The sequence below is a fragment of the Glycine max genome, chromosome 13 (assembly GCF_000004515.6).
Source record: "Glycine max cultivar Williams 82 chromosome 13, Glycine_max_v4.0, whole genome shotgun sequence".
In the NCBI taxonomy this organism is placed as follows: domain Eukaryota; kingdom Viridiplantae; phylum Streptophyta; class Magnoliopsida; order Fabales; family Fabaceae; genus Glycine; species Glycine max.
The window spans coordinates 31,673,181-31,688,132 of NC_038249.2; the positions used below are offsets into that span (position 1 = coordinate 31,673,181).

The 14,952-nt window shown below is 31.9% G+C and overlaps 1 protein-coding gene across 1 annotated transcript; it reads right to left on the reverse strand.

Moving 5' to 3' along the window:
- Positions 1 to 1,613: 1,613 nt before the first annotated feature.
- Positions 1,614 to 8,682, reverse strand: LOC100810779 (TVP38/TMEM64 family membrane protein slr0305-like). The gene is made up of 9 exons (NM_001252841.2): positions 8,377 to 8,682; positions 8,237 to 8,298; positions 8,014 to 8,068; positions 6,063 to 6,161; positions 5,734 to 5,820; positions 4,805 to 4,921; positions 2,998 to 3,090; positions 2,781 to 2,811; positions 1,614 to 2,013 (listed from the first exon to the last, which is right to left on the reverse strand). The coding sequence occupies exons 1-9, from the start codon at positions 8,470 to 8,472 to the stop codon at positions 1,829 to 1,831; spliced, it is 825 nt and encodes a 274-aa protein (NP_001239770.1). The 5' UTR covers positions 8,473 to 8,682; the 3' UTR covers positions 1,614 to 1,828.
- Positions 8,683 to 14,952: the final 6,270 nt, after the last annotated feature.

Sequence of the window (14,952 nt, forward strand, 5' to 3'; positions counted from 1 at the left end):
GTTGTTTGATAATGTAAAAAAAATTATACTAACAATACAGGCTTATTAAACTCTTTCACTAACAATACCGTCATTACTTTTCATACACATCAATATTCAAGATTAAATATAATATTACAGGCTTAAGGGATATGATTCTCTATCACTCGAAACATTATGTATATACCTCTTATAGTTTTAAAAATTTGTTCATTTTAATATAACTTTTAAAATAACTCAATATTTGGGAGTTGGGACCACTTGAACCCGATGTAGTTATGAAAGTGATATGTTTAGCGAGTACATTTTATTTAAGAGAAAAAAAGAATGCGTAATGTACTGCATGTATGAGTCTTGTGATAATCTAAAAGGTGGATAAGTTCACGAAGAACCTGATACATGAATTCATTGCTTTAATTTGATCCAACATATCAAAATCATATACTAATTAACAATTGCAGGCATTCTTTCACGGGTGGAATTTCATGTACAAGTATTGATCTTGGTTAATGGTCTACAATGAATTCATATGGAAGGTGAGTAAACTCGATCATTAGAAAATAGATTTTAATAAGGAATTTTTTATGATACTAAAAAATCCAACTTGCAACTGCTAGGAATAGTGTGAGGATAAAGAACTTGGAAGCACCTATATAAGCCAAACTGCAAGTACTACATGATTGGTGACAACATTACAAATTGCAATTAAAGGCCAGCATGTGAGTGAACAGCACCATAGGTATTCCACTTAGTTGATGACGCATTGGCATGTCACTTTTGCATAGTACATGATACTACTTTTTTTTTTAGTGAAGATAAAACTACTAATTTAGATATACTGATATACTTATACAACTTAGATTAATTATAAAAATAAAAATGTTAAAAAAATCATTCGATACCGACACAAGCTATGCGATGCATAAATTTGGACAAATTATCCATAATACTACTTACAAAACTTTGGTTCACAAACTGACCAATTACTAGGGAATTAATATTGGTGTTTCGGGGGATAGAAGTGGTCCTATACTGTTAAATTTTTAAGACCTGCTTGCGTGTATTACAATGAGAAATACTAACATGTACCATTTTTTTAACTTTAGTTCATTTTTGTTTTTTAAAAACTAGCAAACTATACTTAAAAAAGTAACTTATTTAGTAAATAAATAAATTGACTTTTAAAAGGAAATCAACAATAAAGAAATGTATTAAAAAATTTCTGTTTTCTAATAGTTTTCGTTAAGCTTTAATTAAGTATTGGAATTCCTACAATGCAAAATCCGAATTTCAATTACTCCAATGCAATGTAAATATTCGGAAGTAAAACTCTCTGCTATATGCAATGAGAATAAAATCTACAGCATCATCATCATGGGTGAGTTTATTTAAACTACAAAAACAACTTTAAAATAAGTATTTTATATATAATTTTTTTAAAAATAACAGATAAAATTTACTTCTTAAAATAAACAGAATTTATTTTTTAAAACAGAAGCAATTTAGGCAAACACAAAAAATAAAAATAAAAATCTGCTTATTTTATTAAAATGAATACTCATTTCAACGAATAAGTTTAAATAAACTGACTTCATATAGCGTGAAAAGCATCAAACAATCAAGATAATCAAGAATGGTTCATAACATGAACTTTTCTGTTGTTAAAAATGAAAGATAGAGTCAATAATGTCATCTTGGTTGTAGGATTAGACACTCCTGTCACAAACTATATTTCTAATGTTGAAACTGTACAAGTGGCAAATAAATAGGCAGCTACCCCTAAGATTAAAATTAAAAGCATAGCCTTTATAGAAGGTAGAGTGAAAAAAGAATTTACACAAAAAGGAATTTACTTTTCATGACTGTCTTCAGAAGAATCTATCTTAATTATGAGAGGTTGGTTAAGATCTGCTGATGGTTCAGCAACAATAGGTAAATCTGGCGAGGAAGTAATCCCATCAATATCTTCATTTTCGGCCAAGGCTTTATCTAAAGCAGCCTTGGCAACTTTGGTAACACATATCATCAGAACAACTGCACAATAACACAAAATAACAGAGCTTATCAGATAAAAATTTGAAATAACTTTTTCTCATACACTACAATTGTTGCAGCATGAAAAAATTTGCAACGTCCAACCACATCTTAGCAATTCAATTATTCAACCTCCTCTTCCAAGATCAAGAATTTACCCATCATCATTATGTAATATGAGATAGAAAATTTTATTATTTCCCTGATTCGCCTATTAAAACTTTAGGTAATTTTTCTTCCTGCCTTTGCACAAATGCAAAAAACAGAGACACCCAGGAAACAGATCATGTGTGTGTCTCAAATACCCACTACCTGGCAGGCACTACACTGGTGGCAGACAAAGCTGGCCAGCCTTCCCTCCCATTCAAAGAATATACAGCAAAACAAGAAAGAAGAGAAACCTTGTAAGAAGCCAATGGCTATTGGAAATTTCTCTTAAAAGATCATAGGCTTCCAAAATTTTGTTGATGAAGTTTGAAATGGGGAGACTTTAAAGTCTGGTACTGATTTAAATGTTGTGCACGTTGCAGATGAAAAATGCAATAAAAATGAGGTGAATTGGTGCATCACAAGAATCTGGAACTAACAATACAGGTTGCCGGGCATGATTGAACCATCCCACATGCAACTAGTAACTTTGTCTTCTACATTTATTAAAGATTTTCATAATTTACACATCTTCTGACAGACCTGCTTACTACAAACATAGAAAATCCAGTATAAATTTTCAAGATATACACTTTACGCGTGGAAACAATGAAACTTACCAGATATCACAAGACCAAGAATGATAAACGCCTGCATCCACAAGAGAAAGAAATGTATATTATATCTTCTATTGAAGATGATATTAGATAAAGCACAAGAAAATCAAAAGATTGCCCCGTGCAAGGTATCTTAAGTATTTATGAAGGTAAAAGACAACAAATCTAACAAATACTTGAAAGGCTCATTATATAAGTAATAGAGGATAGCATTTCTTACCCAACGAGTCTTTGAGAACTCGCCCCAACCATGTGTCACATCAGAAAGATCTTTAAGAGTTGTTCCAACATAAACAAGTGCCAGTGTTATTGGCTGCAACAGCAACAGTATCAGGCATTAACATTGTAATTGGCATGCTATCTAGTGAACTATAAGAAGACATAAACAGTAATTTCTTCCACCACGCCAAAAGGGGAACAAATATAATACTAAATTACTAACAGAAACAAATTTGAAACAATAATTAATGACAGCAGGAACCCGAAGAAACTTTGTGAAAGGAACCCAATTCAATAGAAGTAGAAAATTGTATCATAAATTTAAAAATAAAACTATTACAGAAGAGACCCCCTGTAATCCCAGAGCAGAAGCTCCTCAGAGAAACTATTTTTCTGACTAATAACAAACAACCCAAATTTCCCCCCAACACACCTCTCACGTTTCTCTGTATGTAACCTTCCTGTTCTCTCTCTATAATTTATAACTATCTCTTCCCTCCTTCCCTATTTCCTGTCTAAGGTAACTCTAAGTGGGCCCTTGACATTTAGGCCCATTGAGTTTGTCCTTGTTCCAAAGAAATCAGAAACCTATCACTTTGCTCATAGAATTATTAAGTAAGAAAAGTTAAACTAATCACCAATGCTTTCTCTCTCTATTCAAATAACTGAAACAAGTGTACTGACAAAAAGACATGGTAGAACGCATTTACCGACCCCAACTTTAGCATTAGACCACAAACACAATCACAAACAATTCAACACTGTTACAAAAATCACTTTACTGGATACTGATGTGCATCTGTTTAGTCAGAATAGCATAATCTAATATAGAAATCATGAATAGTTGATTATAAAGATGTAATTTGTGTTTTCATAATTCATGTTACTTAACTATATAACTCAAACCTTAATTAAGTAGAGTTTGGATTTTTAACTTTGGCTTTCATGACGATTTAGCTTCAAAAGTTGATACTTCATACTTGTCACCTTTTAATTGATTGAATAACATATTATTATGCAGAAGATGCATATTATGCTACTATTAACATTGGGTTACTAATCTTGCAGGTTCTATATTTGGAAAATTAGCCTCTAATTCTTAATTCAGTTCATGATTTGAGAATCACGCTATGCACATCCATGAAGTTTTTATTTTTATGTGGCACTATAGACAATAAAAGAGAGGCTCTTTTTCATCTTTATCTGGGTATGAAACAAAAGGAACAATTCTGATAGCTTTTAATGATTTCACACAATCACCGTTAAGCCTATGCATCTTATATTAAAAACCTTGAGAGAATTTTTTTAATATGCGGAAATGGAGAGTGACTGCTAGAAGAAATCCAATTAAAATTTAACAAATCTGAAAATCATAACGCACAATAGAAATTTCTTATTAGACTAACTCCTGAATAAAGTTGTACTGAAAAGGAGCAATTTATTGTATATATCTACAGAAAAGTGGGGAGAATACCGGGATGAGAAGTTACAAGATTAGAGGCAAATTTTCCAAATATAGAACCTCTTATTAACTTCTCATTTTTATTCTTGTAACTTCTCTTCCCTAATATGCCAGTATTCTTTCCTCTTTTCTGTAGATATATAGATTCATTCTCTCTCTTCTTCTTATTAACTTCTCATTCTTATTCATGTAACTTCTCATCCCTAATATGCCACTATTCTCCCCTTTTTTTCGTAGATATATACAATAAATTGCTCTTTTTTTAGTACACTTATATAAATACCAACTAGTTAGATAAATACCTATATTACTCCTGAATATAATTCATTATGGGCAGAGAATATACCATCATTCCTAACCAGGAAGCCAGCATGTATTCCCCTATTGAAACAGGAGTCACCGACAAGAGATAATTTAACATGTTAAATGGTAGTAGTGGAACAAGCCGAAGCAGTAATACAATCTGTAAGGACAGGTCAGGAAATTCAAAAGTTAAATAAAACATAACAGAAAGGAATACCAAGTCAAATGCAAACAAAACTAAGCAAAGAAATGTCATAAACATGCTGTTGGGGACAGATAGTTTTATAAACACTTAGAAGAAATAAGTCTCTAGATAACTAGATATGACAAAGGTTGGTTCATATTTCTTCAAATGAATGTTATTGTTTTCCTCCAAAAGGATCCTTTTCACAGACACATTTATAGTTCCACTAAGTAATAATCTTAAAAATTTAGATCCATAACTTGAGTAATACTTATGATCTATTAAAACAAAGGAAGGGAGTACTATTTAATGCATTGACCTCAAAGGAAACTAGAAGGTGAGTGCACAGAGAAAAGCACATCGTACACTGCACATGAGCTGTTGCCACTAAAGATGATCTCTGGTATAACGGACCTCATTAACATTAACCAATATACCAATATGACCTTGACCATTAATAAGGAAATATGCTTGCTCATTTTAACAGGCAATCACAGTTTTTGATAGTGTTTGTATGAATGATCCATGAAGCTGACCTTGCCTAGTGGGATAGGCTTGGTACTTGGTAGTTTTTTGTATCAACAGGTAATCAAACACAATATACTTTAATACATCCAAATTATTGATATTTTAAAGTATTCATAATTTCATGACCCACTACACCAAGAGTTGAGAGTTCAGAAATAAGAAACCCAGAAAAAAGGTAAAAACGAGAGGAATATTAGAAAGTTAACAGCAAAAGAATATAGAATCTCACACCAGTGTTAAAAATTATTAAGTCCACAAACCTTAAAGCCAGATCTTCGAATTGCAATTGCCACTGATCTGAATTGTGGATAATCCTTCAACCTAGAAACAACAAATGATCTCCCAATCTGTCCAAATTGACAAAGATATGGGTAGGTAACGTCATAGGATAGAAATAATTATATCATGATATGGAAACATGGATCGAAGTTACACCTAATTGAAATGCTAATGGTATTGCAAAAAACATGCACATGATGAAAGAGCACCTTGTATTAATCAAGGAAAAACTAGCATAAATCAACTATTGAGTAGCAAATACTGGACAAAAAGTATTACTTTGACAAGTACTTAAAAATGTAAAACTTACTGTTCTACCAAGAAGAAATGCAGCTCCGGCACCAACAGTTGCACCAATAGAGTCAGCAACAAATCCCACTGGAAGCCCAAAAAGATAACCTCCACCAAGCTGTAAAAAGGCATATTAGGTAAGTGACCACAACAAATTCATTTTTGGATTTCCTTTTTCCAACCAATTTTTCTTCTACAACAGGTATTGTAATGGAGATCTAAAATAAAACTAAAAGCAAGAAATGGAGTAGAGGGGAGATAATAAAAATTGCAGACCAAAACATCATAAGCAAGAAGAAAAAACACAAAAGGCTTATTATAAAGAAATGAAAAATGCAAGTCCTTGCCAGTGAAAATTATCTGACTGCATTTTTTTTTCTTGTCATTGATGCATGCTTCATTTATCCTCAATTACCTATCATTAAGCCTTTCGAACCAAATAGAACAGTCATATCAAACATTCACCATTAGAGTTAAAAGATATCAATAACCTTTCAAGAATTGACAAAGGTGGCATTAGGCATGGCAATTTCCCCCTACATTCAAATATCCTTGGAGGGACTGCCATATTGGCTTTTGCCACTGATAAGATGTCCTACATTGGCTAAGAATATGGCCAGATACTCCTTGTAGGACTTGGATAATCCACCTTAAAGCAAGCTTTTGGGAGTGAGCTAAGACTGGCCCATTGTTATGGCTTTCAAGCTTAATTTTGGGCCACCCACAGATATTCATTCGTGCAAACTTCACAAACTAAATGTCTAGTGCTAAGCGTAAAAGGGTGGAATAAGCAATCTTCTTGCCTTGAGTTAGCTTTTGGGAGTGAGTTAGTCTCAACCTGTTTCTGATAGGCACATTCTAGAATGTTTTCATTAGGGGATAGGGACAGGGTATAAATTCCCTCGAGGCAGATTTGGGGACAAGGACATCACCAAAAGTTTTCCACCACTATGAAATTACAAAATTATCCTTAACACATTTATTTATTTATATATTTCATATTAGTCTTTTACTAATTATTTAATGTTATTTACTCCATGACAGTTTGAAACTTAGGTCATGAACTTGGTTAGCTTTTAGGTTAAGGTTTATTTACTCCATATTTGAGGTAGATATACCGTAACCACGCTGCTCCCTCAAGGTTCTTGTTTATTCGTTATAAATTTGGTACTGCTGGTACCTAGTGATAATATATAATAGTCTTTGCAGAGTTAAAAAAATTATTTAATGTTATTTATAAAAAAAAAAAAAACTAAAAATATCCTAATTCTTAACCTGAAGTCTCACTCACATTCTAATCAATCACACAAATCTTTCTCAAATAACTTCCCCAAAATTTTCTTTTGTTCTTCAAACCCCAAATCCCTTCTCCCTTATATTGTTATCTTCTTCCAGCTGCTGTGCTTCCATTGATGCTGAAGCTCAACAAGCATCACATATTGCTATTTGCTCTCCCTTATCCAGACCACTCACGACATAGTCATACAGCATTGTCTGTCATTTCTGTCCAGCATTGTCCAACATAGCAGCTATATTTCTCGATTCCCAATCTATTCCTCAGTTTACTCTCTGTTAGCATTGCAACATGATTTGATTCCAAGCCAAGATCGAGCTCAACATATTGAGAACATATATAATTCATTCATTCATTTTTGCAACAGATATTAGTTTGAATTCAATCGATTACTAGAAACAACCTATCTGCTTGTGAGGGTAAGGCTGTGTACAGCTACCACCAAGTGGAAGTACTCCCCGCAGCAGCCTTACACAGGCACCATATGATGACGCTAGATATCGATAAATTGAATTTAAAAATTTACAAAATGCAGAAAGGTGATAATCACAAACACCTAACAATTCTAAGCAACAATGCAGGCAAGTCTATCACAGGTGCTTGAGAATATTACTTTTCTAAAAAAAATAAAAACAAGTTTTGCAAGAAGTGGCAGCGGTAGCAACGGTTGTCTTACAGTAAGCACTGAAGCTGGAACAGCCAAGACAGTCAAAGGAATGTAAGCAACAGCCCTGAAAAAATTACCAAACAAATAAAAACATTCAGAAATCATAATCGCAATAATCATTGATCTCCACAGCACCAAGACATTATTATTTTTGTTTTCCTTTTTTCACAAATGACCCTATTAATTAGAATCAAGACGACAAAAAGAAAAAGAAAAGAAAAAGAAGACGTACAGAACAAGTGGGCCCCAGGGACCAAGATCGTGATCGACCCATAATAAGAAGTCCTTCATCATCTGCAGCAGAGGCGAAAATGAGAAAAGATTAAAAATCAGAGAAGTTTAAGAAGGAATGAGGAATTGAAGAAGGGGAACCTTTTCGATTGGGAGAGTGAAGCATGCGACGATGACCGCGGCGAGGAGGAGAAGGAGAATGGTGATCCTGAGGGCGGAGGCCCAAGACAAAGACATGGTTAACCTTCGACGCCAAGGCCTACACTCCTCCTCGTCGTCGTGCAAATGGGGAGAAGCTTGCTTCGACGCAGACCGAGCCCTCAATCCCACGAGATTTGCCAGATTTGAAGCTCTTTCTTTTTTATTCCCTTTTAGCCCATCGATTCAGAGATTGTTTGTTTCGCTTATCTTTCTCTTTTTTCCGTAAAATGGAAAGGAAACACAAGTGTGTTGTTCCGGAGAATTATGAATGGATATCGGAAGGACAGGCACCGTTGTTGGCTACTTTTGTAAATTCACGCTATATGATTCTTTCTCTTCTCCGTGTGCCGTGTGCGCTTTATAAGCAACAAAATGTTCAAACACAAGATAAGGGTAAATTTTTATCTTGGACTGCAGTAATTGTGGGATATAAGATAAAAATATATATGAAAGGATACTAGTTGAATATGATAAAAGAATGATAATTTTTTTATATCACGATGTAAATAAGTAATATGATATAATTGCTTAAAAAAAACGTAGTATAGTATAAAAAAGGAGTTGAACTGTGTGTTATAGTAATTTGGAGGTTAGACACTCACTTTTATTTTTGAAAGTCATTTTTATCCCGAAAAGTGTAATCGTTAACAAATGTGTCCCTGAAAGATTTAAATGTAAAATTTAGTCCTTAAACGTGTTAAAAGTGCGATAAATAGTGACTTTTGATTTTACTTGACAGTGGAAAAAAGGGTTTTTTTCGCTTTTGTTGATTTTTTTCATTCCCAAAAGGATATTTTTTACATAATCCAAAATTGACTCTTCATTCCCAAAAGGTTTTCTTCTCCCACACTTCCAGAAACTTCTACAAGAGAAGTGTATCTCCCACACTTCCACGGCCTCGTTTCGCTGACAAATCTCCCAACCACAGTGACGCACACTCATACAATCGTTCTCGTCGACGGTGACCACAGCGACGCACACCCAGGTTTGGACTTTATCGTATGTTGTGTCTTCTTTGTATGCTTTTTTTATAAATTTTTTCTATGCGTATGGCTTTTATTGGTTGGTCGTAATGGCACCATCGTCGACTAGTGTCTTCGTCGTCAACAGACTGCTGTTTTGGGGTTTTGACGATGACCATAGGCACCATCGCCGTCGCGTTTTTCATGGTGTTCATCATCCATCTAGCCTCTGTCATCAAATCTCTTCTCTTGTGTTCTCTTCTTTATTATTCTCAACCTTATTCTCTTTTTTTCTCTTCTCTATTATGAAGCTTTTTGTGTTCTCTATTTGTGAAAATACAATTAATGTTTGTTATGTTTCTCTCTAGGATGTTTGATGAAATCATTTTTATTTTGCACCACAATGGTAAATTCACATAAAATGCAAATGGGGCACTGGAGTATGTCCATGGTGAATTCTATGTCTGGGAAGAAGTTGAAACAAATTTAGTTAATGTGTGGACACCCTAAGAATTGTGCAAAGCCTGTTGCAATTATGTGAAGTTTGTTTCAGTATGTTTATTAAAGTTGTCAAAGACTATACTTGGCAGAGATCTGAAATGGGCAAAAATTGACAACATTCGAGCTAGAACATGCTGTAAACAAGTTGGACGTTCATGGGAAATTTATTGTCAGATGTCAACTGCATTTAGACCACTTTCACTTAGGCCTCCAGTATCAATTCGGATTACAATGCCAAATGAAGTATCTCATAACAAGAACCAACAGAATTATATGAGCTTCATACCTATACCAGGAATGCTCAGCCTACAAGATTTGAAGAACTAAAATATGAGATAGATTAATCTTTTGTTTATATTAGATAGTGATTAATTATTGTAATTTGGATAAATTTGTAATGATTGATACACTAATACAATGTTTATTTTGATATTTTGGTATAATGTTTATTTTGGATAATTTATGTTGTGACAGAAAAATTATTATTCATAATCAATATTATTGATATTATGTTTGTTATAAATTATTTTTGCAAATTATTTTTAAAGTGATTATTGTGACATTATGCTTGTAACAATAAAAAAATATCGAAAATGTATTATAAAATTATATTTTACTCATAAAAAATGAAATTACTGACATTATCATCTAAAATTAGTAACTATTTTCATCCAAATGATAAAAATATATTACAAAATTGACATTTTGTTCCAAAAGAAGGTACTGGCATTTAGGTCTAAATAAAATTACTAACAATTTTTTTCAAGAAAAAAATTACTGACAATTTGATCCATAAAATTTTTACTGACATTTATGTCCAAAAATAATTTTTTATTGACATTTTCATTCAATCTAGTCAACATGACCACGTTGGGAATCAATTTTGTGACAAATTTGTTCCTATATGCCACGTAGGCAACTTTTTTAATGGTAACGGAAGAAAGTTGACGACAGAATATTTTTGTTGTACTTTTAACACTTTTGAGGACTAAATTTTGCATTTAGATCTTTTAGGGACATATTTGTCAATGAATTACACTTTTAGGAATAAAAGTGGCTATTTACCCTATTTTTACAAAGTTTTAATTAATATTAATATGCATATATAAAGACAAAAAAATAATCAAAAACAATATATCAATCCATGAAAGGGCATTTGTTTTTCTCACTCTCTCACTCTTGAATCTTGTACCTCCTATTATATTTTGAAAAATTCATTCAAATAAGAAAATACATGATTCAAATGCCACGGGAAAGTCCAAAATCCAAATACATACAGGTCCAACTATATTATTAAATCAAGGTCGTTGCTTTGGACACCTAACGTTTTTGCTAGGACACCCCGCAACAAAGGTGAAAGGACTAAAATGTCCTTCACCTTTTGCTTATAAAAAATAAGAGTGACTCATCCGTACGAGTCATTGTTCATACGTTGTTTACATTCTTCTTTTTTCCTTCTTCTTCCTCCACTTCTTGCGCCGTTGTGGTTCTTCTTCTTCTTCTTCTTTGTGTCGTTTCACTCCATTGGTGCTTCTTCTTCTTCCTTCATGGGTGCTGGTCCTTCATTTGTGGTTTTTCTTGTTGGTGGCTCCTGATCCTTTGCTGTTGGCCTTATCATACTTATTTTTTGTGCATTGTGTTGCTACTCCTTCGTTGTTGTTGCTACTGCTTCTTTGAATGAATGATTGTATTATTTTGGATGTTGTTGATATTGGTTTGATGTTGTTATTTGAAGCAACGTCGCAGACAAAAATGACATTTTTTTGGAAAAACCTAATACGGATTGGCAATCTGTATCAACCTGATTCGTATGGGTTTTTTTTGTTGAATAATTTTTTTGAATTTTTTTTCTTCTAAATTTGTTTTTTTTTTAATTTTTTTTACATTGTAAATATATATTTGTTAATTATTATTTAAATTGTTTTGTAGTGTAATGTTGTTTTGTAATGTTAGTGAAATTTTATAATTTTTTCTTATTTATATGTTAAGTATTGATTTTATTTATAAAAAATATATATTAGTTATTACTAAGATTAGATTAGATTGTTAAAACTAAGATTAGATTAGATTGCTAAAATTAAGATTAGATTGGTGAAACAATTAATTTTTAATATTGTTATATTATATTTGTTTAACTTTTAAAAAAAATTGAAACAAATATTTAAAAGATATTAAATTTGTTACTTATGAAAAACATTGAAATCATAATTAAAAATAATTTAATTTTTTAGTTAGAAAAACTATTTAAACAAAATTTTTAAATAATTAAAATTTGTTATAAAAATATTGAAACATAATTTTTAATTGTACGATAAATCTGTTAGTTATAAAAAATTATGAAACCAAAATTTAAAATTTAAAATATGATAAGATTGTTCGTTTAAGATAATGATTGAAATCAAATTTAAAAATATATTTAATTTTGTAGTTATAAAAAATATTGAAACCAAAATTTAAAATTTAAAATATGATAAGATTGTTAGTTTAAGATAATGATTGAAATCAACTATAAAAATATATTAAATTTGGTAGTCATAATAAATATTGAAACCAAAATTTAAAATATGATAAGATTGTTAGTTTAAGATCATGATTGAAATCAAATTTAAAAATATATTAAATTTGATGGTTATAAAAAATATTGAAACCAAAATTTAAAATATGATAAGATTGTTAGTTTAAGATAATGATTGAAATCAAATTTAAAAATATATTTAGTTTGGTAGTTATAAAAAATATTGAAATCAAAATTTAAAATATGATAAGATTTTTAGTTTAAGATAATGATTGAAATCAAATTTAAAAATATATTTAATTTGGTAGTTATAAAAAACATTGAAACTAAAATTGAAAATTTTAAATTTAAGTATTAATCACTATATGGCCATGTGGATTTAAATTATTTTTTTTAAAAAAATCCGTATGGCCATACAGATTGCTGATCCATATGGGTCATACGGATTGTTGATCCGTATGAATCATACAAATTGTCAATCCATATGGTCATACGGATTGATGATCCGTATGATTCATATGGATTGACAATGCGTATGTTTTTAAAAAAATGTTTACGTACCTCTTCTTCTTCAGTGATGAATAATTACTCAACTTCATCGTATCCTCTTAAACAATGCACGTAGACCACCAAAGACAAAAAAACGCTTAGATAAGGAGACTAACGGAAGCTAATAAAAACAACTTACACTAAGGGTGTGAAATTTTACGGAAAAAAAAAGCACTGCAAAAATGAAAACCTATTTGTAACCAAAAATACTCATAAGGGTATTTTCAGGATTTTTAAAAACTGTTGGGTGTCCCAAGCAGTTGGCTTAAATCAAACCTAGTTTGCAGCCCAAAAATGCCATTGAGTTGAAATACTAGCTCATGCCTAACTTTTAAGTTAAGGAATAGTTTAGGTTGTTGTTAAGTGCACCCAAAAATATTGCTTGTGCACCCAATAATTTAAGTGAAGTAGCAAAAATTTCCTTCACTTAAATTTTAAAAACCCCCTCCCTCTCATCTCCCTTGCCCAGTCCGTACTTCTTCCGCTGCAATGCTTCTTCGTCCTCCTCCGTCTCTGTGTTATCTTTGTTGCGTCGTTGCTGTTGTCAGCCTTCATTGGCTCTGTTCAGGCCATCCACACCACCTCCGTGGTTTTTTGCCGTCGAGGTAAGGTTTTTTTTTTCGTGGTTCATTATCGCTTTTTGTATCCGTGTAACACATACAAATTAACCAATTTGTATGACTTATACGGATTACGTAATCCGTATAACTCATACGGATTAACCAATTCATAAGTTATAAAGAACTTATAGATTAATCAATCTGTAAGTTTTATATAACTTATAGATTCTTTAATTCGTATTTACGCAAAAAAAAATAAAGAACGCCGACGTACCTCCAATGTACCTCCGTTAACAATCAAATTAACCACCGCCACAACCACCACCGACTACCTCCATAAAACTTTCACCTAGACCGAATTGGCACAATGCACCTCTCACGACAATGAAAAAACTAGAAGATACTAAGACAAGAAACGAATGAGTGCGCTACTATAAAAAAATTTACTTAAAAGCAAGCAAAAAACACTAAAGGACATTTTGGGAATTTTTTTAATGCTGGGTGCACAAGCAAAATATGCCTGATGCACCTAGCAAAGCCCAATAGTTTATGGTAAGCTTGAGTTAGTTACTATTCGAAATATATAGTTTGAAATAAAATGTGAACAGTATCTGAAAATGTTGTTCTAATTTATTTACATATATAGATATAGATGATGATTTGGTTATCTGGTTTTAAAAATTGATTTTGCTTAAAAACTGGTTTTAAAAAGCCAATTTTAGTTTTCAAATGGTTCTAAAAACAAGTTTTAAAATCAATTTGTTGGTTTGAAAATCTGGTCTACACATTTGGTTTTAAATTGAATTTAGTTGTTTTTGTGCAAAAATAAAACCATGCACTCACACACACTATTTGAGTAGCCTAATATTATCCCATAACTTGAGAGCACGTGGAAAGAAAGAAAAAAAAAAACTTGAGATCACCTGGTAGCTCCAGCAACGAATTTCATGTTTCGTCATGGTTTGCATACTTCAAACCATAGTTTAGAGATTGAGTTTTATCCACATATATGTTTAACAATGGTTTGACCCTTCTTGTTAACACGTGGTTTAATTAAAACTCAATCTCTGATAAAGTAGAAAAAAAGTGCTTTATTTAAAATATCTCATAATTTTGTCTAACTTTAAATCGATGGTAGATTTACTTGCGCTTTCCTATTGTACACACTCACTTTAAAGAGTTAAATCTGTTCAACAAAATAATAGTTGAATTGTGTTTGAACATATTTGGATCCCAAACCATAGTGTGGGTAAAAGTAAAAAAAGAAGTTACGTTGTCCGTTGAAACAAGTCATGATTTTCACAAACTGTAATTCAAATACACCCTACATGATCTCCTTTTTTATTATTTAATTTTCACTTGTTGTTTGGTGGCAAAATGCCAATTGTCATAATTTCTTGTAAGGTGCTGCTCCCTCTAATCGCAGAAC

What these genes read in the sequence shown, in the direction of transcription:
- LOC100810779 (NM_001252841.2), bottom strand. Translation starts at nt 8,472, where the DNA reads ATGTCTTTGTCTTGGGCCTCCGCCCTCAGGATCACCATTCTCCTTCTC. An exon ending in TCACTCTCCCAATCGAAAAG is followed by an intron (nt 8,299 to 8,376) that starts GTTCCCCTTCTT and finishes CCTCTGCTGCAG; the next exon opens with ATGATGAAGGACTTCTTATT. An exon ending in TCTTGGTCTTGTGATATCTG is followed by an intron (nt 2,014 to 2,780) that starts GTAAGTTTCATT and finishes GTTATTGTGCAG; the next exon opens with TTGTTCTGATGATATGTGTT.